This window comes from Labeo rohita, chromosome 18 (genome assembly GCF_022985175.1).
Source record: "Labeo rohita strain BAU-BD-2019 chromosome 18, IGBB_LRoh.1.0, whole genome shotgun sequence".
Lineage (NCBI taxonomy): Eukaryota > Metazoa > Chordata > Actinopteri > Cypriniformes > Cyprinidae > Labeo > Labeo rohita.
Window position 1 is genome coordinate 28,717,763 of NC_066886.1, and position 27,932 is coordinate 28,745,694.

At 37.6% G+C, this 27,932-nt stretch overlaps 1 protein-coding gene across 1 annotated transcript in view; it reads right to left on the reverse strand.

Annotated features, from left to right (window-relative positions):
• The window catches only part of LOC127180864 (segment polarity protein dishevelled homolog DVL-3), a 49,360-nt gene extending 25,274 nt beyond the window's left edge, over positions 1 to 24,086 (reverse strand). Inside the window, exons 1-2 of the mRNA XM_051135197.1 lie at positions 23,513 to 24,086; positions 8,069 to 8,138 (exon numbers count right to left, since the gene is read on the reverse strand). Coding sequence (XP_050991154.1) covers positions 8,069 to 8,138; positions 23,513 to 23,673 — 231 coding nt within the window. The 5' untranslated portion in view covers positions 23,674 to 24,086. The remainder of the gene's footprint in view (positions 1 to 8,068; positions 8,139 to 23,512) is intronic.
• Positions 24,087 to 27,932: the final 3,846 nt, after the last annotated feature.

Sequence of the window (27,932 nt, forward strand, 5' to 3'; positions counted from 1 at the left end):
TGATAGACATGATAATCAAAACCAAACAGATGTTTTTTATCAGAGTTTTAGAAGTACAAGCTGTAAAGGCACAGCCCTATTCTGAAAAATGGGCAGGGAGCAGCAGCTCATTTGCATTTAAAGAGACATGCATATAAATGTGCATCTGTTTCTGCTTCCATTCAAAATAGGCATTTTTAAAATGATATAATAAATGTTCTATGGGGTGTTTTGACCTGAAACCTCACAGACACATTCTGGGGACACCTGAGACTTACAATACACCACATTTTGTAAAAAGGGGCATAATAGGTGCACTTTAATGCATCCTTGCTTAATAGAAGTATTCATTTCTTTCCAAAAAAAAAAACCAGACTCTATTCTTTTGAACAGTAGTATGTGACATTTCAGTTTTGTGTCTTTACAAACAGTTAAATGTTGTGCTGATATAGTTGAATTTGCATTAAACCTCATTCAAACGTGTACTGTCTGTTTAGTTTTCTCCATGTTGTAAAACCAACTGAGATCTGAGGGCACAGGGGCCATGTTATAGTTTATGAGGGGAATAAATGAATCAGAATGCCATGAACCCTGTAATAATGATCATTAGGATCCACTTGGAGAAGAGAGCATTCACATGCCTGCTGGAGAAACAGAGAGCCTCTTATACGACCACATCCGCTCTGATACGTCCTGCGACGCTGGCCACAATGTGCTGCATTGGAGTACCAACACCACCCTAAATCTGTCTGATTGAATCTTCTCATTATGGACGAGGTATTTCAGGAGTGTTTTTCAGCCACCCTGTGACTTCACTTAGATAATCCAATCACAACCAACACAACATGTGCTTTAAGAGCACAGCAACACTCAGAGAATAAGCAGACATTTTGGCTTATTACACCTTGGGTGATACTTCATTTTGGGTGATAGTTTTATTTTTTTAAAACATTATTTTCCAAAAAAAGCTACATGAAAAATCTAAAAGAACAGCTCAAATAAAAGAAATAAATAAAAAAACCACATAAATAAATAAACATTTTTAGGATACTCCTAAAATCATAAAAAGGAGTAAAATGCAAAAGATTTAGGCCTAATTTAAGATGTTTAAGTATTTGTATTGCTTTTTTTTATTTACATAAACAAAAAATACATATTTGTCATATTTTGCAGTCATACATAAAGGAAACAGTTAAGAAACAGGTAAGATTTCTGGAATAGTACCAATAAACTGAATGTGTTTTAAATACCCAATAACAAAGTTTATGTATCTATCATCAATAAATCTACTCTGTTCAAATCTTATACATTTTAACTAACTGAATATTGCTTGTTCCACAGCTAACCATATTTAACCATGTTCGTACTGTTTAACTGCATAAATGCAATTGTTTGCATGATGAACAAATTTATGCTGATTCTACGCAATTACAGTAAATGTGTTTAAGCAAAAATATGATTGCTTAAATAAAATCAAATAGATGCAAAGACATAAACTATGCCATGATTTTTTATCTTTTTTGTATGACAAATATGCTTCACATTTATTTTATTAGTTAGTTTGTTACATTTATGCATTTGAGAGAGAAATGTGGACCAGGGTAGTCCAAAAAGGGTGTCCATATCTTATTTTTTACATGTTAGGAGTTTAAATGAAACCAAAGCAAATATCGCCTTATGCCATTTCTTAACCAAGGGGGGCTCGATCACTAATCTGCCTCAATAACTTGCTTTCTGGCAGCAAAGGTTAATACATTTTAGAATTTCCTGTTGGCAGACACAAATGGAATGACACCTGATCTAATTCTAACAGACGGATGCCAAAAATGAAATCAAATTATGTGTTTTACAGCAGTAAACTGCTAATACTAGACACCAGGTGTGGAAAGTGTCGCAGTACTGCTCTGGCCACTAGATGGACCTCCAGCACACTTGCAATGCTTTTTCAAAGCCAGTGAGTTCTTTGACGGACAGAGCCAAGTCCCTCCCTGCCCGAAAGCTTCCACAGGCTCAGCTCTGCATGGGAAAGCTGCTGGTGTGAATCTGAAACGGGGGCAGTAAGAGGACGTGCATATTTCCCTAGCCCCAGGTTCCTGCCTCTCCTGGCCGCTGCATTGGAAAAGCGCATCTGAAGATGGCAGGGAGCAAAGCTGCGATAAAGAGCACACCTTGTGTTTCTCCATGAAACGGGAGATTTAAGAGACAGGAATCTGGCTATGTAGCCTCTCTGTGTGCGTATGTGTGCTTAAATCCATGTGAAGAAATAGTTTGTGTTTCTCTTGGCTGAATAAAATAGTGTGTGTGTTTGGACGAGAGTCAGTCAGAGGGAGATGACTCAAGTCTGACAGACTATGCAGAAATATGTAAATGTAAAAATAATAGGAAATGCGAGAGTGTGCATACTTATGTGCATTTATCTGTAAATTATACAGCGGAACGTAAGTGCATTGAAATTGTGCAACCAGGTGTGAGTCAGTGTGTGTGTAGGTGTGTACAGGTCAACGTTTCTTGCGTGAAGAAACTACACTGTAAAAAATGCAAATGCATATTTTCCTGTTTACGAAACATTTTGAGTCTCCAATACTAAAAAATGCTTATTTCTTGAAACGACATAAAAACCCTTGTCAGACCAACAAAATTGCCCCAGACAGTAAACAAACATAGTTTTTAAGGCTTTGTGAGTTCCCGGGATGCATTGCAGCATTGATAAATTATGTAGTTACTGTTATAGGATTATTGTTTTGCTGTTTGCTGACTTAAACTTTTTGTTGTTTTGTCATTTTTGTTAGTTATTTGTTGCACTGTGATGTAAAGAGCTCATCTTTTTAACATTTGTTGATTCCAACCGTTCTTGAGGTTTGTATGTCTAGTTTTGAGACCTAGGGTTCAACCACTTATATCTGTTTGTTGGATATCTTAGTCTTGTAAGATGTTTTACAAACAAAGACAATGTTGTCTGCATATTAGACTAAGTTATCCATTGAGATTCCTCTAACAATTCACTGTTGGTCATTTGTAAATAAACAAAAAATTGATATATAAAAAAATAAATTATCTCAATGACAGTATTTGTTGTTTCAGTTGCTGTGACAAGACTTTCTGTTAGCACTGCAATCGGCATTGCATGAACAAACAAACTTATGTTGGCTAAACAAAGTATCTTACTGGAGAAAAACTAAAAAACTTGTTGAGAGAACTCAAAAGTATTACTGCATCAAGTTGCCTTATTTTTTAAAGTTTTCTCAACTATTTATTTTTTACAGTGTACATATTAAATCCAATAGTTTAAAATAAAGAGTGCTTTTTAATTCTCTTAAGTAGGACTTAAGTACATCTTTACATGTAATTTCATACAAACATTTATGTTAACTACAATATACTATATATTTCATGTTTTTAAATGTATTTGTAATTACACATTTGTAATGATGACGTTCCAGTTTATGTATGTGCAAAATACATTATCTTTATATAAAATACTGAATAACATACTTTACATGTACTGTAGTATGTTAGTCAACACATCAAAATTAAAAAAAAAAAAAAAGAATTATTAAAATGATTTAAAATGCACTTTAAAGTAAAAGATCTTATAAATGTGAACTTTCTCTAAGAACATTTAAGTGGTCTTTTGCATCAATATTTACAAGTGTATTTTTTAAAAATATACTTCTAAGATTTGAAGTACACTACAAACGTTTATTCAATACAATTAAGTGCACTTCTTTTTCACAAGGCTCCTGTAAACAACCAAAATATGTATGTACAGAATGGGTTTATAACTCCTTAAAGAGTCAAAACCATATTGAACACACCCAATAAAACCTGGAATGTGTGTACAGAAAGTAAACAGGGTCATGTTTGATTTCATGTTGAGTTTAAGAGACTCATCTCTAAAGTATTTGTCACTCAACACAGAAATTAGTATATAACCGACACTGACATGAACACATAGCAGACAAACACCCCACAATGCCAAAAAAGAAAGCCAAACCCAATTACATCCACCTGATGTCTATAGTAGGGAACAGAAACTCCATCTGGCCCAAACACACACTGGACGGATTCCACTCAAACGTGTGTGAGTATTACTGTCTCACGTGAGTATTACTGTCTCATACTGTGTGTCTGGCACACCCTACTGTATATGAAGACATGCATCACTGAGACTTTATTTTCAATCAGCATGGTACCACGGACCACAGTTGTGGCCTTTTTATAAGATGTAATATACATCTCAGGTGTCTCCAGAATGTGTCTGTGAAGTTTCAGCTTTAAATACCCCACAGATCATTTATTATATCATTTTGAAAATGCCTATTTTGAGTGAAAGAAGAAATATGCTGTTTTTATGTATGTCCCCTGGCTGACTAGCAGTCGCTTATTTTAAGCATTAGTCGACTATTAGTCGCACGTTTATTAATAAACCATATCAATCATCATAAGTGCTCAAGCACAAAAAACCTTGCCACAGCACACCGACAGTTATAAAAATTATGAATGTGTCTGGGAAAAACAGCAAGGAGACTGCATTAACGTTTTAATAATTTTTTGATAATCTAAAACTTTTCGGTTTAAGAGATGAATACGGTGACACTGACTCGTCATCTCCGCAGTAATGGATATGCCTGCATGCATGTTTCATATGGTTTTCATGTGAAAGTAGACATTTCACTCTCTATAGATATATTTTTCATGTCTGTAAGGCAAGTGTACACAGGGTTTCATGTTAAAATTCAGAAAGTGCATCCTGTTTGCTCTTATTATTTTACAAAAGCGAATTGTTTCGTTGTTTTTGTGAGTGCACACAAATAAACGTAATAAACGAGTCTTTACAGATTTGAAAGACGTATTATTCTTATCTGTATGATCAAAAATGACAGAGTATTTTAAGAGCTGGCATCTCCATCTGTCATGACAGGACACGCTACTATTCAGCTTCCACACTCTGCACAGACACTTCAATAATGCACCTTTTCTAGGTTAACATTAGATTGAGCTGCCAAGTAAAGATGCTATTACCTACATATTTCAGATGATAAGCCATATTTGAGGTCGATGAATGATAGGTGAGCGTTTGGATGTCCTGCCCGATGTACTATTATCACATAGAGCAGCCGTTAACGATCTGCCCTTTATGGACTGCGTGACTTTGCCACTCCCTGTGGATGTTTTTTTCTGCAACTAAGCAACTAATACAACTTTGGTCGGTCGAGCCCCTTTTTGACGACTAACGGTTAGTCAAGTATTAGGGGGCAGCCCTATAAATACAAATAAGCTGCTGCTCCCTGCTTCCCTTTTCTAGAATAGATCTATGCCTTCACAGCTCGTAACTCAGATACTCTGCCAAAAAACATCTGTTCGGTTTTGATTATCATGTCTATAGCGCAGAAATCATGCATTTTAAAGCTATATTAGATAAAACTTCTGATACAGGGTTTTCTGAGCACACACATTTGAAGCATGTGCACAGAAAACGGCTGTCACATGGCATGTGAGTACTAAACTAAGTTCTCTTTCATGTCTTATTGCGCCTAAACTGTCAGTTATGTCTGTGAAGGTAAACAGCTGGGAAAGAATCACGTTTATATTAGATCTGTGTGGCAGCAGTGTAATATACAGTAAACAAATTAAAACTCGTCTCCTCTGAGGCTGGGAATCTAAATAGTGTTCTGTGCTAGCCAGTGACAGAACAATTAGCATGCTTTGCTTGAACTTTTGCCATGGCGTAAGTACTGGTACACTGCTGTTGCTTGCGAAAACAAAATCTGTGGGTGGAAATGTGCAGATTAAGAGATGGTAATATAATAAGATACCCTTTCTACGTAACGGGGGAGTAAATTCTGAATGGCTTGTTTTTTCACAAGCTTGCAGAGAAAGGCTTACTAAAACAAAGTAACTGGGTTGTCATCTTTTACGCTTTCTGGGTTGGTAGATGCACTTTGGACCTGACTGTAGCACTTAAAAAGGTCCTATTAGGCTTTTTCACTTTCTGAATTTTAGTCAGTATGTGGTGTGTATGTTTGGGCATAAAAAAAGATCTACAAATCTCAACGTCCACTACAAAGGGAGGTATTTTGTTTTTAAAAACGGCTCCTTTCTGTTGTTTTCCGGGTGTTATGATGTCACAATGCAGCCCATTAAAAAAACATTAAAATAAATCCCACCTACAAAAATTTGAATGGTTGGGGGGTGGGTAGGGACAAGGTGGGGGATTAGCCTAACTTTAGCGAAACAGCACAGAGAGCTGCTTCTGGGATGCTTTAATAAGCTGTGATGCGGCATATATAAACGCAAGCATTGACTAGAGTGGCCGCGATCTGCTCCGGTGGCTGTGTCAGAGCTGTAATGCACCACAGACGTGTGCACTATAAGGGGTTAAAACACATGCCGAGGCACAGCTAGTATAAACACAAGTATTGACTACAAAAGTGGTTGCAATCTGCTCTAGTGGCCATATCCACAGGTGTGTGCAGTGTGTGATAAGAGACTTATTCATTATACAGTGTAGATAGCTTCACTTATAATGCAACTGTTTTTTAAAATGCATAAACCTGCACTAGACCGTTGTTCTTTGATAATGTTAATGTTCTTTGCTCGTTTTTTTCTGTAGCTGCTTTTTGAATAACTAAGGAAATGTAAACATTATAATTAGTAACTTACAATTAGGGATGCACCGAAACGTATCGGCCGAAATGCTTGCGCGTTTTGTCAGTAAAGCCGGTTCTGTAATCAGCGGTAAATGCCATCAGGTGCGTGATTTCACGTTGAGCCGTATATACTACACACAGCCGTTGTTCACTGACGAGCTGCGCAAATTCACACTGATAATGAACATGGATTTGCGCAGCTCGTCAGTGAACAACGGCTGTGTGTAGTATATACGGCTCAACGTGAAATCACGCACCTGATGGCATTTACCGCTGATTACAGAACCGACTTTACTGACAAAACGCGCAAGCATTTTGGCCGATACGTTTCGGTGCATCCCTACTTACAATGTTTTATTTAATTGCTGTCATGTTAAGTGAACACTCCACTTTTTTTGAAAATAGGCTCATTTTCAACTCCCCTAGAGTTAAACAGTTAAGTATCATTGCGTATCATCATCAGAATATCATTGCGCCTGCGGCACCCTTGATTATTACACCGAAATGAGAGTATAGTTCCTAGCCATATCATCCTTGAAAATCACAACTTTTCATTTTCCGTCGGCCTTAGTACCTGATGTAACTACAGAAAAGTCAAGTTTTAAATAGGAAAAATATTGAAACTCTTCGGTCATTTTTGAGCGAGATGCTATCGGTCTAATCAGATTCAGTGATCTATGCTAAGCTATGCTAAATGTGCTACCGCCAGACTTGGAGATCGGCTGAATGGATTTGAAAACGGTAAAACTCAACTGTTTAACTTTAGGGGAGTTGGAAAATGAGCCTATTTTCAAAAAAAGTGTGTTCCTTTAAAAACAAATTAAGTCATATTAAAAACATTAGGCTGCTTTTAGCCTTATGCTGGAGCTGGTTTCAGGCAATAATGCATTTTTTGAACCACCAAGCATGAGAGCATGTTCTATTACACCCTCAAAACAAAATCAAGACTTTGTAAAAGAGCATAATAAGACCACTTTAAACATGGAAAAGTCTGATTTTCATGATATGTCACATTTAAAGTGACCATCATAAAAGTACACTGCTAATTGCCATGTTGAAGGGCTCTTTGTGAAGATTCAGATGCTTGTGTTTTTTGGAAATGACCCTCTGAGCAGAATCTCCATCCCGCAGTGGGCTTCAAGGGCGTGAAAACACCATTAGGAATTTGCACTCTCGATATACTCTCCTGTGTCTCTAAGACAGACGAAGGAGGAGCAGATGTTTGCAAACCGCTAAACACTTGCGCTCAATTTAACGCATCCAAACACACACTCACGCCTGACTGACTGATCTTCAGAGACTCCCTCACACCTGGGCCTTCTAATCAAAGCTTTACCGGGAACGTCGAGACGCAGTTCCCTGTTACATTCTGAGGTTAATGAAACACAAGCAGAGATGAGATGAGGGGTGTGTGTGTGTGTGTGTAAGCACTAACTCACCCATGACACAACACGTCCATTGAAACACGGTAGTTTGGCATTGTCATCAGATATCTCCTCCTTCACCACCCTGCGGAGACATAAAGAAACAACAGGTCTATTAAAACGTTTCAGAATCGAAATATAAAAGAAAGCACTGTGGTCTGTCGTCACGGATAACAAAATCCTCTTTAATTTGATTTTGCTTAATCACTTAAACCAATTATATGGTTTTGTTTGAGAGCCACTATAATGAGAACCCACAAAGAAACTGGACTGAAGAAAATGTGAGTTCTGCCTTTTCTGTGCGGTTGCTATAGTGTTTTAGGTGGTTGCTAGGTTGCTGTTGTGTTCTGTTGACTGCTATGGCATCGCTAGGTGGTCTCTAAGGTTTTATGAGTGGTTGTTAGAGCAAAGAGTTGCTATAGTGTTCTAGCTGGTTGCTATGGAGTTGCTATTGTGCTCTGGTGGTTGCTATGGCAGCACTAAGTGGTTGCTAAGGTGTTATGAGTGGTTGTTAGTTAGTGCAATCGTTGCTATGGTGTTCTAGCTGGTTGCTATGGATTTGCTATTGTTTTCTGAAGTTACTATGGCATCCCTAGGTGATTGTTAAGGTGTACTAAGTGGTTGTTAGCGTATATGGTTGCTATATGTTTCTGATTGGTTGCTGAGGATGTGCTATTGTTTGATGAAGGTTGCTATGGCATCTCAGTTACTAAGGTGTTCTGAGTGGTTGTTAGTATACAAGGTTGTTATATTGTTCTGGCTGGTTGCTAAGGATGTGCTATTGTTTTCTGAAGGTTGCTATGGAATCTCTCTGAAGTTGCTAAGTTGTTCTGAGTGGTTGTTAGCATAAGCAGTTGTTATATTGTTCTGGCTGGTTGCTAAGGCATCACTGGGAGGTTGATAAGTGCTTGTTAACACAAACAGGTGCTATATTGTTCTAGCTAGTTGCTAAGGATTTGCTATTGTGGTCTGTTGGTTGCTATGGCATTAATAGTGGCTGCCATGATGTTCTAGCTGGCAGCTATGATTTGCTATTGTATGCTGGTGGTTGCTATGGCAATGCTAGGTGGTTGCTAAGGTGTTCTTAATGGTTGTAATTATAAGCAGCAGTTGTTATATTGTTCTGGCTAGTTGCTAAGGATTTGCTGTTGTGTTCTGGTTGTTGCTATGTCAACACTGGGAGGTTGTTAAGGAGTTCTTAATGGTTGTTAGCATAAGCAGTTGTTATATTGTTCTGGCTGGTTGCTAAGGATTTACTGTTGTGTTCTGGTGGTTGCTATGTCAACGCTGGGAGGTTGCTAAGGTGTACTGAGTGTTTGTTATCGCAAATGGTTGCTTTGATGTTTTAGCTGGTTGCTATGGATTTGCTATTGTGTGGTAGTTGCTATGTCAACGCTGGGAGGTTTCTCAGGTGTTCTGAGTGGTCGGTTGCTAAGGATGTGGTATTGTGTTCTGGTGGTTGTTATGTCAAAGCTGGTAGGTTTCTCAAGTGTTGTGAGTGACTGTTAGCGCAAGTGGTTGCTTTGACGTTCTGGCTGGTTGCTAAGGATTTGCTATTGTGTTCTCAAGGTTGCTATGGTGTTCTAGCTGGTTGCTATAGATTTGTTATTGTGCTGTGGTAGTTACTATGGCACCTCTAGTGGTTGCTAAGGTGTTCTGTGCGGTTGTTAGCGTAAGTGGTTTCTATGATGTTCTAGCTGGTTGCTATGGATTTTGCTATTGTATTTTGGTGGTTGCTATGGCATTGCTAGTAGGTTTCTAAGTTGTTCTGTGTGGTTGTCAGCATAAGCAGTTGTTATATTGTTCTGGGTGGTTGCTAAGAATTTGCTATTGTGTTCTGGTGGTTTCTAAGGCATTGCTAAGTGGTTGCTAAGGTGCTCTGAGTGATTAACGCAAGAGGTTGCAATATTGCTTCGGTGGCTGCTATGGCATCATTCAGTGGTTGCATTACGGTTGCTACGGTGTTCTGATTGATTGCTAATGTATGCGGTTGGCATAGTATTCAGGCTGGTAGCCATAGCATTACTAGGCATGGTGTACTGGCTAGTGATTTCTATGGCATTGCTAAGTAGTTTTGCTAACTGTGCTCTGGCTGGTTCCCGGAGCATTTGCTATTGTGTTCTGCTGGTTGCTATGGCATTGCTCGGTGGTTGCTAAGGTGTTCTGAGCGGTTGTTAGCGTAAGTGGTTTCTATGATGTTCTAGATGGTTGCTATGGATTTGCTATTGTATTCTGGTGGTTGCTATGGCATTGCTAGGAGGTTGCTAAGGTGTTCTGTGTGGTTGTCAGCATAAGCAGTTGTTATATTGTTCTGGGTGGTTGCTTAGAATTTGCTATTGTGTTCTGGTGGTTTCTAAGGCATCGCTAAGTGGTTGCTAAGGTGTTCTGAATGATTAACGCAAGAGGTTTCAATATTGTTCTGGTGGTTGCTATGGCATCACTATGTGGTTGTGTTACGGTTGCTACGGTGTTCTGATTGGTTGTTAGTGTATACGGTTGCTATAGTATTCAGGCTGGTAGCTATAGCATTACTAGGCATGGTGTACTGGCTGGTGATTTCTATGGTATTGCTAAGCAGTTTTGCTAACTGTGTTCTGGCTGGTTCCCGGAGCATTTGCTATTGTGTTCTGGTGGTTGCTATGGCATTGCTAGGTGGTTGCTAAGGTGTTTGAGCAGTTGTTAGCGTAAGCAGTTGCTATTGTGTTCTGGCTGGGGATTTCTATGGCATTACTAGGTGATTCCTAAGCAGTTGCTAGGGTGTTCTGGGCAGTTGCTTACTAGATAATGTCACAAAAGGCCATAATAGTGAGAGGCTTGACTTAGCAAACACCCTTAAATAAATAAAGCAACAATGATCAGCTCCATTTATAAATGGCCCCTCACATGCACACAGGTTAATTTAGTCTCCCATAAAATAAACCTCCGAGTCCTTCCCCCTTCCCAGCTGCTCCTTAAAAAGGTGCTGACCCCTCTGACTCCTGTCACCATGGAAACCTTTGTCAAAGAGGAAGAGGGTGAAAGACAGCTGGCTGGAAAAGCATGTGAGGTTTGGAGAAACAGACCATGTGATCTATTAATAATACAAATCTATTGAGTGATCATGATTGCATTCATGCAATATAAATCAAAACCAGACAGCCATCTTTAATCACACACCAAAACAGTGGCGAGGAAACAGCGGCTGTTAGAACAACAGCAATAACGCACACAGGACATGCTCATTGTTTCCCCTACAGACAATGTTATCTTGTGGTCTTTTTTTCATTCGAGCCACTCTTAGCTTTAGATGGCATTTTCATGGACTTTGTACAGAGCATCTGATAGGCTACATATTGTACATAAAAATGGCAACATTTCAGAGATTCAACAAGATTCAGATCTGATCAGACCACTTCCTCCCCTATATATTAGGGATGGGACGATACACCTACCTCCCGATTCGATACGATTCCGATACTTGGGTGCCGATACGATATGTATTGCGATTTTTTTAAGAATTCCGATTCTACAAGTATTGCGATTCGATATTGTAATGTGTTGCGATTTTGTTTTTTTCTCTCTAGACCATATGGAAAAATGTGAATAGTACACAATATATACACAATAAAAAAAACATTTTAGCATTTTTTCCTGTTTTATTTCAGTTTATAACAAACTAAATATTTCAGCATAAACAAACAGCCACTAACTTATACAATGTCTCATTTAGAGTTCGTTGGCTTGCAGACGCTTCTGCTTTCTCAGGTTGCTTGGCGTTTAACTCTGGATGATGTCGAGCAAGATGCATGCTCATGTTAGTTGTTAGTTGTATTACCACAGTAGGTTACCAGTATTCGACAGAGTTTGCACACTGCTTTAGACATGTCTAGCTGTTCATTCCCTGGTAATTTGTGAAATCCAAAGTGTTTCCAGACTTTGGATTTAAAGTGTGATGGTGCAGGCTGTATATCTCTTGCTGTCTTTCCTTCCGCCATTTTCAATTTTTCGTGTTTGCTAGTAAGAGATGTGACATCATGTAACCGATACAACACATCGCCCTCTGCTGAAATAAAAGACGTAACTTTCGTCCGCCTCGTTTATAAGTAAGTGCTAAAATAAAGCAATGTATTTAATATGAATTAATATCGATTCTGGTGTAAAAAAATCGATTTTAAAATCCTAAATAAAAAAATCGCGATAGTTAGGTGAATCGATTTTTTGTCCCATCCCTACTATATATGAATTCAAACTGATTTTATCAAAAAAATCTGATGTTTATCTTTTTGACATCCACATTCAGGGCTTTATTTGTGCAATGCATTATCTCTCTCTGTTTCTTTCTCTTCCTGCCAGATGAAGCTGATCTAATGAAACCCTTCAACAGTGACTGTATCTGCTGAATTCACATCTGTTCAAGAGATGAGTCAGAGCCTCTGAGGCTCAAGATTTCATTCCAACTCAATGTCCCAATATACTTCTGTCTATATGCAGTTTTCCTTGTGTAATACAGCATAGAGAAAAGTGATGCTGTTGAGTTTTTGGAAGTCATAATGGTGGACGCTTTGGGAATGCTGCATGTTTATTACAAAGCCTACTAAATGTTCTTCTGTGCTAAATCGATGATGCCAAAAATGCTTTTGAAAAGCAGTTGATGAGAGGACTTTATTGCATACTTTATCCCACAGTTTGTAGACTTTGGCATGAGCACGATGATTGACAGATCTCAGTGAATTGCAATAGGAGCACTCTGTTGCTTTTAGTGAGTGGATTTCACATTGTTCCACAGCACAGACTCTAATCCTGCTTGGGCTATGCAATAAAAACTCAGCAGGGATGGTGACATAAGAGGCTCAGAGAGCAGCTCTACTTCTCCTTTCTCATTCTGTTCTTCTCCTCTGCTCTCCTCATTCCTTTGGCAGCATGAGGTCCCATTTCTCCTAAAGCAGTTTCATCTGAAATCCTCAGCTTGGAAATCTTGCTCAGTTATATTTTTACTTGAATCAACAGTTCAGGCAGAAATAAAAATTCTGTCTTCAATTAGACACCTTTGTGTCATTGCAAACCTGTGTGACTTTCTTGCGTGGAACGCAAAAAGTGAAATAAAATATTGTACTGAATCATAAGATGCAAAAAAAAAAGCAAAAACGGGTGTAGGAAGTAGTGATATCTTTTCTTCCATATTGCAACAATCTGACATCCAAGTTTAACAGATTTATTTAAAAAGAAAAAGTGCAGGATGTTGGACTTTGTTCTAAGCATCAGTCCAGGTTTCACTGGAAATGAAACATTACAAGATCAAAACATTTTTAAAAACTGAAACATGTGGGTGAATTGTTCGCAATATGGTCTATAAAATGCATTTTTAAAATAGATTGGATGAATTTTCATTTCATGACAACTTTAAGTTATATTTCAAGTCTACTGAAGCCATATGAAAGCTTTGTATATCCAGAACGCCGAAGTCAGTCTGACTTTTAACCTGAAGAATGCTTTGCATTTCCGGTGTCCAGTGTTTCTAGTCAAATTAGCGTATATTCCGAGTTGATAATCTAATGTTAAACCTATTAAAATGTTTTTAAAAGCACATGGCTCCATAGCGCCATCACTTTGCAATGTCGTAATGACTGTCATTTGTCAGTGCCTCGCTCCTCAAAGTTTAATAAGCATGTAGATGACACGAAGCTGCTGACGTTATCTACATTAAAAACAGATGGGCGCTATTTGAATGGGTTCTTATGGAGACCAGAAGAGAAGAGCATCCAATCAGAAGTTAGAATTTGTAATGGCGGCGCTCATCATTTACTCAGGAAAAAGGTCTATAAATATTAAAAAAAAAAAGTGTGAATGAGATCTCAAAGCAACAGGGGAGGCAGGGTATGGCAGTATAAGCAAAATCATCACATTTCATCATCATTTCATACTATGGTTATAGTATATACTGTATATCATGGTAATATGTGACCCTGGACCACAAAACCAGTCTTAAGTAGCACAGGTATATTTGTAGCAATAGCCAAAAATACATTCTTTTATGCCAAAAATCATTAGAATATTAAATAAAGATCTTGTTCCATGAAGATATTTTGTAAATTTACTACCTTAATTAATGATTATTAACATGCATTGCTAAGAACTTCGTTTGGATAATTTAAAGCTGATTTTCTCAATATTTTTACATTTTTTGCACCATCAGATTCCCAATATTCAAATAATTGCACCTCGGCCAAATATTGTCCCATCCTAACAAACCATACATCAATGGAAAGCTTTTTATACAGCTTTTCATTGATGTATAAATCTCACTTTTAAAAATTGACCCTTATGGTTTTGTGGTCCAAAGTCACATATGGTATATTACAATAAGATGACTGAATAGCTCATGCTTAAACAACAGCTTGCACAGTGGGTTTCATATTAGATGTCCTACTTCACACTTGCGTCAAAAAATGTCTGGTATGTTGTACTTATTGTATAGCTAGACGATTAACCGGATACATCAGTTTTTAAATCCTGTTAATACTTTCCCATACTACTGTGTGTGTGGTCGACACTATATGGACATGTATGACAGTTGCACTCACGTCTTTTGCAGTGTTTTGCACGTGAGTAGCGCATTTAATATGTCGTGTCAAGTTTACGGAATTTAAACTTTTACATGCAGCACCACTCACTGATGTCAGTTCCAAAACAGTGGACCAATCAGAAGACCAAGGAGGCGGGGCAATTGCAAGCTTTTGTTTACAGTAGCTGGTTGGCATGCCAACTTTTGTATTTGACGGCCATAGATATGTATAGATGCCCTATTTGACCACTACAAGATAGCGGATATGCCTACGTGCCTGGAGCAGTCGAATGGGGAATCTATACATATCTATGGCCGATATGGCCAACTTGATGTCATTAACCCTACTATGGGTTCATAGACCATCAGCTGTGCAGGATTGTGGCATCTTCAAATATTCATTGATTACTATGGTGAATGACATCAAGTTGACCATTAAGATATGAAGGGCGGCTTACGTATAGCGGCCCATAGAAAGATTTGCTATTGAGGCATCTACGTATACATATCTATGTTTGACAGTCATGAGGCATTGATTTTAGGTCATATCATCCAGGACTAACTTATTATGCTCACGCTGTACTGCATGTACGTAATTACACAGTTTTTGGTTACACTTATTCTGGAGTCCTTGTTACAGTGTAATTATACAGTTAAGTACTGAGTAAGGGTTACTTTCAGGGTAGATTGCATGTAATTATGCACAATGTATTGTTACTACTATAGTACTTTTAACATGTAACAAGGACACTGTAAAATAAAGTGTTACCGTGTTTTTAAATATGCAGTGTACTGTCGGTGCTGATAGCCTAGCAGTTAGTACTGCACCTCTGGTGACCCAAATTCAAATCCCAAATCGTGGTCCTTTGCCAATCCCATTCCCAACTCTCCACCCCATGCATTCCTGTCAATCTCTACTGTCCTGTCTGTTAAAAAGCTTGAAAAACATACAGTGTATTGTCTAAAAACATGTATCTCAGACCACAAAACTGGTCTTAAGTAGCACAGGCATATTTGTAGCAATAGCCCAACAATACATTGTGTGGGTCAAAATTATCAATTTTTCTTTTATGCCAAAAATCATTACGATATTAAGTAAAGATCATGTTTCATGAAGATATTTTGTAAATTTTCTACCGTAAATATATCAAAACTTGATTTTTGATGAGTAACATGCATTGCTAAGAACTTCATTTGGATAACTTTAAGGTAATTTTCTCAATATTTAGATTTTTTTGCACTCTCAGATTCTGGATATATTTAAATAGTTGTATCCCAGCCAAATATTGTCCTATTCTAACCATACATCAATGGAAAGCTTATTTATTCAGCTTTCAGATGCTTGACCCTTATGACTAGGTTTTGTGGGCCAGGGTCACATACAGGTTTGGAACATCATATTTTTTTAACGAACAACCTTTTAAATGAATGAAATAGCCTATGCTGAGTATTACAGATGGACGTCCACACCTTTGTAAGGATCTACAGATAGATTCATGGCTCTCTGCCTTCCTTCCCCACATCCAAACTGTCCCTTGTGACCAAGTCTGGCGTGCCTGACAAGAAATCTTTGTTTTATTACAATTGCAACTCCAACTGATTCAGCCAAAGATCTCCTTCATTTGTAACAAACACTTACCGACATTTTGTCTTATATATTTCTCCATCTCTTTTCGATCTACTTTAGCAATAAAGCATGAAAGCGCTCCAATACTTGCACACACAAACACAGACCCTTCATTAGACTAACCCAGTGGAATTGGGGCAGTGTGTGCAGATGGCTCATGTGTGTAGACAGGACCATTGATTTGTAAGCAGAGCTGATCTCTAATGAAGAGGCCTTCCTTCTTCATAGCCCAAGTTGATTAGATTTAGTCTAGAAAACAAGCCTTGACTTCCACAGAAGAAGATGTGGAGGAGGAGGAGAGAGAGAAGGAAGAAAAGAGAAAAGGTCAATAGATGAGAATAAAAAAAGAATGAGATGTAGGCACTCCCAAAGTGCTCTATCCTGTCTTTAGAGACGCAGTCGGTCCAAATCACGAGGCTACCAGACAATGAGCCAGTGATGCAATGAAATCCACAGAGAGCCAAAATACACACAATGCTAATAACCTGGAAATCACCACACATACAATACGCTAATATTGTCCAACACACTTGAAAAACTGTACTCACACGCGCACCAGGGAGAGGACAAGACAGGAAAATAAAGCAGGGAAAGTAGGTCAGTCTCCTTTAAAAAAACATCACTTCCATCAGAGAGAACAAGTCAGCCCGTGAGTAAAAAGCTCTCTGCTGCTTACATTTGCCAGACTGACCACTCAGAAACTGGAAATCTCAATTTCTGTATCAAAGGAGGTTAAATACTCTATGTCCTTGATTGTGCATACATTATCTCTGTGTAAGACACTCGCAACCTGTCCACCACAAATCTCCAAAACACTTAAAAGGCAAATGCAGTATGCTGAAAGGGAGCGGACTGTATGTGTGTATGTGTACCAGCTGTACAAAAGTCAGCAGAATACTACAATATGACTGGAGAAATGATGTGTGTAACTGAAATCCAACAGTGACAAAATAATTAACATCATAATTTCAAAATGTATGGGTCATTTACCCGTCAGTGCACAAAAACCTTGTAGTGTTTGCTTCCCCAATGACTAATTAGATTAATGATTCCTTGCACATTTAAAATGTTTTTGAAATGTCAGTGAATATTATGCCTGTCACAATTATTGATTTATTGTCTGAACATGGTGATCCAGTCACAACAACTTTATGCAGTTCCAAAATTTGGCATTTCGTCATGCAAATAATTTCAATTTAATGGCATGGCAAGTAGGGGTCAACCGATATGTGTTTTTCAGGGCTGATGCCGATACCGATTATTACAGATCAAGTAGACAAATAACTGATATTTTGAACCACTATATTACGGATGTAATGATATTATCAATATCGTGATAAAAGGACATTAAAGTTGTGTTTTGGTCCATTATGCTTTGACACAGTGTCTGTCAAACTGAAGTGCACACGTCGTTCAGGTAATAAGGTCATGATACGGAGTTTTCAGAAACTCCTCAGAACGGCTCCGTTCACAGTGAACGAATGCAGTCAACTGGTTTATTGCATGTACTGTGTGATAACAGTTTAGCACGTGTTTGAGAACACAACGGCCACCAGTTATGCTTTATTTTCACAGCAAATGATTACAGCATTTCACAAGGTTTGTAGTGAGATGCATTTTTGTAAGCCGGTTTTCACTTAAGCTGGAGTTTGCCATCAAAATAAAAGCTCTCCTGCCATTTCTGTCAAAATAAAAGCTTAAAAGTGCAGTATGAATTCCTGACAGCGAGCGGTTTAAATCAAAATGTATGCACTTTTCAAATCAAGACTTTTTTCTGACTTTAGTTTTCTTAGTTAAGAGTTTTTTGAACTCTCAAAATGCATTAGATAGAAGAATTTAACTTTAAAATGTACCCATTTTTGTCTTTTTTCCCCTATTTTTTATTTGTCTTTATTGCAATAAGTATCGTATCGTGGTCTTCATATCACAATATTATCATCATGAGATTTTGATATCGTTACATCACTACAGTTTATATGTCTGGAGTAAAAATGAAAACTAATGTCAAAATTAAGAATAACAAGGGCTCTGACAAAAACTTTCTTCAAATGCTTTTACATTATTTATCTGCAAATAGGTTTTTAAAAATGGCAGATACTGATAAACTATGAAAAGAAACTATAAAAGAAAGAAATGCAATCAGTCTTTTTCTGATGTGGTATAGAGAGTCATTATCAGGGTTATTAGTTAATTACAACTTCAACCACTAAAACCAAAACCACTAAATAAATAAATATATGTATTAATAAATAAATACATTAATTATCTTTCAAAGCATTGAAATTAGGCATTTTATTCTAAGAAAAATAAATAAATAAATAAATAAATTGTTAATAATAAATACTTGCATTACAATTAATTATCAGCACAAAATTCATGATTTTGACAGGCCTTGTGGTTATTCTGTTAAATATGGTCATTTTCTACACTTCTGTACTGTTTTATTTTAGACAATTAAAATAAAAATTAATTTAGCCATGCTACAATTCTATTAAGACTTATGATAATAAGCCTTATGATGAATAAAATAAAATATTTACAATCAAAAATATATGTGTTAGGCCCAAATGCTACAATGCATCCAAAAAATGTTGTGACACAGCCAGTATTTTAAGGCTTGGGCTCTGTTATACTATTGTGTCACTGATATACCATCCAACCATAGTTTCATTTTTTTTTTTTTTACATAAAAATGAAATAGTGAATGACTTTCCTTATAGGCAGAACATACTTTTGTCCTGATTGATCTCACGAAATATACCTCAAACCCTCTGCATGTCCATTTATTACCATTTCACCACTGAGAGGCTTTTCTCTAGCCTCCATCTGTCTGTGAAACCTGTGTGTGTGTGTGTGTGTTTTTACCATAATGATGATCATGATGCTAATGGCCTTACTGGCCCTGCAGCTGTTATGAGAGAGACCCAAGAGAGAGGCTGACACAAACACACACACACACACACACACCACACACAAACAATGCACAGTCCTTCAGACTGCCACAACTAAATGTACACAAGTTCTGAACAAAAACTTAGTGAGCCATTTAATCAAGTATGCCTGACAAGATCTCTCTTCTCACCAATGTCACCTTGTTGAGCAGTAATTCATTCTGTTATATTAGAACAAGTACATTAAACTGAGTCTGACTGCTTCCCTGAAACTGATGACACATCTGCAGTGAGCTCAGCTTCATCATGCTGTCATGCTACAGTACATCATAAGGCCACATTCCTGCCATTAAATGAAGTCAGAGTGCAGCGATCCAGTATAATGTCGTTAATAATGACAAGTACGTATACCTATGTGTGATTATATGGAGGGTTAAAAAGTAGACTTACAGTTGGCTTCAAATGACCATATATTACACCTCTAACTAAAGCAGGAAGCTAAGATTGTGTGTGAAAACAGACACCATGAAAAAAAATCAGGTGAAATAATGTTTGGCCAGTAGTCATCTAACTCACTTAGTGAAAAGCAGTAAACTGGATGCTATAGTAGGACTAATGGTGTCTTCAAGTCATTAAGTTCATATTTATGAGTTTGGAAGTCATTATTACGATGCCAGGTGCATTAAGTCACTTCGGTTAGAGCAAGATGGCAAAGTAGCTTCTCTACAATAAAATTCTGCAAGATTTTTTAACTCTGCTTCTACAAAACAATCAATAAAGAATGTGCATCATATTGCACATTTTTGTTTTAGTTCAATTCACTATACACTCTTAAAAATAAAGGTGCTCCACAAAGAACCATTCAGTCAAAGGTTCTTTAAAGAACCATTTCTTTCTTACCTTTTTATAATCTGAAGAACCTTCTTTTGCCACAAAGAACCTTTTGTGAAACAGATGTTAAAGGTTCTTTATGGAACTATTTAGACAAAAAAAGATCTTGAAGCACCTACGTTCTATCATAATTTTACAATACTAGTTTGTGCATGTGACTAAATTCACATAAAAAAGTACATTTACCGTCAATACAGAACCTACATTTATGGTGTCTGCCATGTTTTCTCAATGACACGCCCACAACTCAGAAAGTTCAGTTTCCCACTTGTAATTATGACTTTGTGGTGACATTCACGTGCACCATAACACAACACAACCCTTCTAAATATAAAAACAAGTAAAAAATGTAAAATATCTAAATATCTAGATACACACTTGACCACGTGAGTAATAATGGTCACACTTTAGTTTAGGGACCAATTCTCACTATTAACTAACTATAAACTACAACTTTTGCCTCAGTAAACTTCTAATTTCCTGCTTATTAATAGTTAGCAAGGCAGATACGTTTAGATATGGGGTAGGTTTTAAGATGTCTAAAATATGGTCCTTCAGAAAGAGGCATTAATATGTGCTTTATAAGTACTAATAAACAGCCAATATGCTAGTAATATGCACGATAATAACCGACTAGTTAATAGTGAGAACGGGTCCCTAAAATGTTATTGTAATAATATTTAACAATAACATGGCTTAACAGTTCTAACTGTTCAGGTTACTTGCTCCCATCAAAACAAATTCTAAAACAAATTAGTGTTTTAGATTTTTATTATAATTCCTTCACAAAAAGAGCAAGTGTGTGCCTTGGTGCTGGTGAGACGATGATTCTGCAATCATTTTTCGGTAACACTTTACAATAAGGTGTCACTGTTAACATTAGTTAATGTATTAACATGAACAAACAATGAACAATACATTTATTACACTATTTATCTTTGTTAATGTTAGGTTAATAAAAGTACAGTCGTTCTTTGTTTGCTCATGTATGTTCATAGTGCATTAACTAATGTTAGCAAACACAACTTGTGATTTTAATAATGCATTAGTAAATGCTGAAATTAACAATAAGACAACAAATGCTGTAGAAGTATTGCTCATTCTTAGCTCATGTTAACTAGTGTAGTTAACTAATGAACCTTAAGGTAAAGTGTTACCGATTTTTCTAAGTTGCAAAGATTACTGGAGTATGTTTTTACAAGAAAACACTATTTCAGTTTTTATACTTCAAAAATCAATGTGTTGCTTGCTTTTTGTTTGTAATTGTGAAATTTACTAGCAATTTGTGAATGAAAATTGTTTCTACACCAACTATTTCTTCAGTGTATTTACAGACACTAGCTGCGGTGGGGGTAATCAAATCATGATGCCTTGCAATCTGTGAATTATCATAATGTGTCAAATCCTGAGATTTAAACGGCCTTATTATATGAGACGTGTGGGAATATAACTGGTGAAAGAAACGGACTTTTTTCAATCAAAAATAAAACCAGTTATACCTGACAATCAGTAGGTTAAAGCGTAATCATACGGTACGTGCTGTGATGTACAAAATTTAACCGCAACTTATTACTGTCACTCCCACTAACCTTTCACTAGTTTGCCTGTTGTTCCAGGTCACTGAGATAAATTCAGCTAATGTTTGGATTCTAAATCACGTGCAGCATAATGGGCATGGATCAAGCGGGCCTGTTTTGCATCATGGCATGGCAGCGGAGAGTCTGGAAGTGATTATGCCACAGGGTACGGAACAATGGCTGGCTGTTCACCTTGATGAGCTGGTTTGGACAGTACACTGATACAAACAAGCAACGTGGACAGAAAAAATGTGTTAGGAGGGTCCTGTTTTGCAGGTGGTGTGTGCACGAAGAGGTTTGTGTAGCTTGGCGTCTAAAGGAGAACCACCGGCATGCCAAGAAAAGCAAACAAAAAGCAGATCGCATGGACTTGAATTTCGCAACTTGACACTGTTCTTTGTGGCTTAACAGTGACTGTGGAAATCTGCTCAGAGGATCAGTGAGCATGATTCCCGAGTGGTCCGGTGTTTCCAAGTCAGCATTCCAGACCTCAGCCGCATGCGCTGGGAGGTGCGCAACAGCACTAAAGTGCACTTTACCGCTCATAAACACTGGAATGACTGCTGCACTACTGGGGGTGGTGACAGAGCAAAGTCATTTTTTAACTCCTCCATCTAAATACACAGCCTGCTGCTTTATAAACACAGTAGCACTGAAACAGGACCACGTTAATAATCACTGGCAGGATCCCACACATTTTGACCAACGAACTGCCATGGCTTTTCTAGCCAGTGGTTATTAGATGATTTGATGATTTTATAAATCATCTCATAGAGATTTAACTCACAAAGAGCAATTTGGTAGCAGTTGTCTTGAGTTGCACATTACTTGATAAATGTCTTAATAAATAAAGGTTCATGACTTTTCTATAACTTTGAGGGATTTTGGTCATTTTTTAAGACTGTGGGAACCCTGAATATGTAACAGGTCTTGATTTACGCCAGATATGCAGAAATGAATTGATTTATTGTTTAAAGTAGAGCTGATTAAGTGTGCAAATCATGTGCAAATCAAAAGGCGTGTCAGTAGTTGAATACGATGAGAGTCTGTAAGATTATTTCAAACCCAAGGTCAGCTCCGAGTCGGGTTTCTCAGGCTTGGAAATATCATTTTAAAATGGTGATTTCCATGACTGAATGGTTAACAGGTCTTGAGTTTGGCCAGATATACGTAATATTTTCGAGCTGAACATAACTAGGAGAAATTATCTTCACAATAGAATTTTCCATGGGAAGCAAAGTTAAAACACCAAAATATTTCCAGATTTTCCATGTAAGTGGAAGCTCTGATTCACTGGCTAAAGTGACATATGCTTATTCAATCACATTTTACATCGCAGTGTTCACGTCACAGTACAATTACATGAGTAAGTAATGACTTAGCAATGAGCATAACCCTGTATGATGTATAATTACATCTTGTTATTGCTCTTGTAAGTCATTATTTTAACATGAAACATGGGCACTGTAATGTTAAGCGTTCTCTTAGCCTGGTTTACGGTTTCACACCTGATCTGTCAGTGAAGTAAAGCTGGTCTTTTCCTTTAAATAAACAAATAAATAAATAAATAACATCAGACTTTGAACCTCAAATCACATAAAGCCTCCTCCCATTCACACTGACCACAGATCTGATTATACAGACCACCGTTTATACAATAGAGGCGTAGATGTGCTAGAAACTACGGGTTGTACATATGTACCTGTTTGTACATATAACGTTTACAATGACCTGAAAACAATACTAATAGACAGCAAAGCTCAGATTTCTGAGGTTGTGTGAGAGAAACCGACGGGAGGTTTGCGAATACACAGAGAAAATAAAATAATGACACCGTAATAAAGCCGTTAAAAGTGGTCAGTCTGACAGGAACAACGGTCGGTACGAATACAAAGGGTTTTATTGTCTTTTAACGTGCATATTGTGCCTTACCCGAAATCATCGTCCATAGATTTGAAGAAAAATTTGTAGTTGGGCTTATTGAGGACATTTTTGAAGTCGGCGAGAGTGACGTTTTCAGCGGGAATGGGTAGTTTGATGAGGTAGGGAGTCTCCTGCTCGTCGAGGTGATAGATGATCTTGGTCTCCGCCATGGCGGGCCGCTGCTGAGGGACAGGCCGCGCGCATCAGCCCCACAGCGGCGCGAGCTTCCCGCTTCCACCGCTGAACGCTCAGTTGCAACCTCTGCGCTCCCTCTTCAGTCAGCGACAATAAAACCCAATAACAGAGTATCCTCGCGCTCGTATCTAATACAAATATATCTAATGGTACAACGTATAAGTATAACAGATGGTCCTCGGCGTTTCCTTTCCAAAACGACGCGAAAGAATCGTACAGGTCGGTCTATGAATACTGTTGCTTTTTCCTCTTCTCTGTCCTTTGGAAACAACTGTCGGCCGATGTGAGATAGCCCCTCCTATCGCTTCACCACTGCGCTCCCTCTACAGGACGAGTTATACAAATATTATACTAGCCTGCTAGCCTGTACATTCACTTCTTTGATCTCAGGATAATGGAAAGACGCATCTCAATTACGCCAGGCGGCGTTCAGTCGTGTAGTTGCATATTAATCAATCAATAGAAACAGCTCGACTTTTTTGACTGCGTGCTGACTCAATAGATGGTTGAGTTATGTTCGATGTCTTTAAATGTTTTCGAGATGTGAGGTAGTAACCCAACAAATTTACACCTTAAAGTCATTTTTGTAACTTACCTTAGGAGGTCAGAGAGCATTGAGTAAAGATTAGTTCGTTGATACCGCCCTCTAGAGGATGAAACGGTTTACAGCTGTTTAACTCTGGTGACATCTGGAGGTGCATAAGAAAACATGAATCAGGATGTTTTTCTTTAACCTATTTTAAACTTGGCATGCCTTTTATGGGGTAAATCTCATGAAATGTGTCAAGCAATGCATTGTGCGGGTCATATTTTACCTCAGAGAATCGAAATGTTTTTAATACTTAGGCTATTTTATTTGATTAATTTTCTATTTTTATGATCTTTAAAATACAGTTGAGGTCAAACGTTTACATGCACCTTGTTAATTATTTTACCAAAATAAGAGGGATCATACAAAAAGCATGTTATTTTTTTATTTAGCATTGACCTGAAAGAGATATTTCACATAAAATGCATTTACATATAGTCCACAAGAGAAAATAATAGTTGAATTTATTAAAAAAAAATGTTTACATACACTTGCTTCTTAATACTGTGTTGTTACCTGAATGATCCACAGCTGTGTTTTTTTGTTTAGTGATAGTTGTTCATGAGTCCCTTGTTTGTCCTGAACAGTTAAACTGCCCGCTGTTCTTCAGAAAAAATCGAACAATTTTTTGTTTTTTTCAGCATTTTTGTGTATTTGAAGCCTTTCCAACAATGACTGTATGATTTTAAGATCCAACTATTACAGAAGGTTCAAACGCTCAGCGTTCAGGGGGGGTGAAAACTTCTTGAAATCGAAGATCAGGGTAAATTTAACTTATTTGTCTTCTGGGAAACATTTAAGTATCTTCTGTAACTTCTAAAGGGTAGTACTAAATGAAAACAAATATGATATTTAGGCAAAAAAAAAAAAGTAAACCTTCATTCTGTTCAAGTTTTTTGTAGATTCTCCAAGGTGTATGTAAACTTATGACCTCAGTTGTACAGGTGCATTTCAATAAATTAGAATGTTGTGAAAAAATCATTTATTTCAGTAATTCAACTCAAATTCTGAAACTCATGTATTAAATAAATTCAATGCAAGCAGACTGAAGTAGTTTAAAAGTCTTTAGTTCTTTTAATTGTGATGATTTTGGCTCACATTTAACAAAAACCCACCAATCTCAATAAATTAGAATATGGTGCCAATCAGCTAATCAACTCAAAACATGTGCAGAGGTTTCCTGAGCCTTCAAAGTGGTCTCTCAGTTTGGTTCACTAGGCGACACAATCATGTGGAAGACTGCTGATCTGACAGTTGTCCAGAAGACAATCATTGACAGCCTTCACAAGGAGGGTAAGCCACAAACATTCATTGCCAAAGAAGCTGGCTGTTCACAGAGTGCTGCATCCAAGCACGTTAACAGAAAGTTGAGTGGAAAGAAAAAGTGTGAAAGAAAAAGATGCACAACCAACCGAGAGAACCACAGCCTTGAGAGGCTTGTCAAGCAAAATCGATTCAAGAATTTGGGTGAACTTCACAAGGAATGGACTGAGGCTGGGGTCAAGGCATCAAGAGCCAACATATACAGACGTTTCAAGGAATTTGGCTACAGTTGTCGTATTCCTCTTGTTAAGCCACTCCTGAACCACAGACAACGTCAGAGGCGTCTTACCTGGGCTAAGGAGAAGAATCTGGAAGACTGTTGCCCAGTGGTCCAAAGTCCTCTTTTCAGATGAGTCAAGTTTTGTATTTCATTTGGAAACCAAGGTCCTAGAGTCTGGAGGAAGGGTGGAGAAGCTCATAGCCCAAGTTGCTTGAAGTCCAGTGTTAAGTTTCCACAGTCTGTGATGATTTGGGGTGCAATGTCATCTGCTGGTGTTTGTCCACTGTGTTTTTTGAAAACCAAAGTCACTGCACCCGTTTACCAAGAAAGTTTAGAGAACTTCATGCTTCCTTCTGCTGACCAGCTTTTTAAAGATGCTGATTTCATTTCACACTGCCAAAAAGCACCAGAAGTTAGTTAAATTACTGTGGTGTTGATGTGCTTGACTGGAAGCAAACTCACCAGACCTGAACCCCATAGAGAATCTATGGTGTACTGTCAAGAGGAAAATGAGAAACAAGAGACCAAAAAATGCAGATGAGCTGAAGGCCACTGTCAAAGAAACCTGGGCTTCCATACCACCTCAGAAGTGCCACAGACTGATCACCTCCATGCCACGCCTGAACTGAGGCAGTAATTAAAGCAAAAGGATCCCCTACCAAGTATTGAGTACATATACAGTAAATGAACATACTTTCCAGTAGGCCAACAATTCACTAAAAATGTTTCTTTTATTGGTCTTATGAAGTATTCTAATTTGTTGAGATTGGTGGGTTTTTGTTAAATGTGAGCCAAAATCATCACAATTAAAAGAACCAAAGACTTAAACTACTTCAGTCTGTGTGCATTGAATTTATTTAATACACAAGTTTCACAATTTGAGTTGAATTACTGAAATAAATTAACTTTTCCACGACATTTTAATTTATTGAGATGCATCTGTATATATAAAATATCTCATTAATCATTTTGTTATATCGCCTATAGTCTACTCACGTTCCATTCTGACGTCAAATAGCTCCGCCCACTTTGATAATTGGCACGATCTTACAGTTAATTCACTAGCGTAAGCTTGCAATCCAGTGACTTTAAATAAACAGTTGGCTAAAGACAATGATCCTGAAGAGACTGAGGTATGAACAAACATTGACAAAGACTAAAGGATGTGAAAGATTTGACAGTAAAACAGTCCTCCCTTTACTCCCAGTTTGGATGAACAAAAGTACAGGCCCATCCGTCTCTCTGACAAAAGGTAAACAATCGTTTTTATTGCATAATTGAAATGTGTGTAAATATTTTCTGATACTCAGAGTGAAAGTTTATGGTTTAAATTTACCACGCTTTTTGCATAGTAACCATAATTAAGTCTATAATAACCACATGTGAAACAATGATTTACCTATCATTACCATGGTAATTGCCGTTACCTTTTTTTTAAACAATGCCATTTGTAAATGTAAAGAAATAGTAACTACTAATTCCGTAGTTGTAATAAAATTAAGTTCAATCCCCAAAAAGTTTAACATATACAACAATCACATCTCAGTTTCATAGCTGCTAAGTTGTAGCTATAGAAAAACCATGAGAAAAATTTCTAACAATGGCCTAAAGGGTTCACAAGGCTGAAACCGCATATCAGAGCACACACAGACAGGATCAGTAACACATTTACTCATTAAGGTAGACAGCATTAGATGAGGGTGGAAAACAACCCTTTTATTGTTGGCTGTGCAGTGTTTAAGCCTCCAATCAACAAAAGCTATGAGCCTACATGTTAGAGAACCTTGCCAATGAGCGTCTGTCATATATGCAAGGTGGTGAAATCCAAGGTAGGAACCTCAGACACAACAAACAAAGTGCTCTCTAATGTCTTTATTACCTGTAAAACTGAACCTGTCTTCCACTGTGCTTGTAGTTAAGGCCACTGATGATCAGCTTGGACCCATCCACCTATAACCCCACCCTGAACACCCACCACGCTCACTGCATTCTCACAAATCATAATCTGTTCCCTTCTCTTCAAAATTCACTAATTGAAGGGAAATTTGCCTATTATAAAATAAAAAAGGGGGTGAAAGAAATGCATTGTTTTCCAAAAAAAA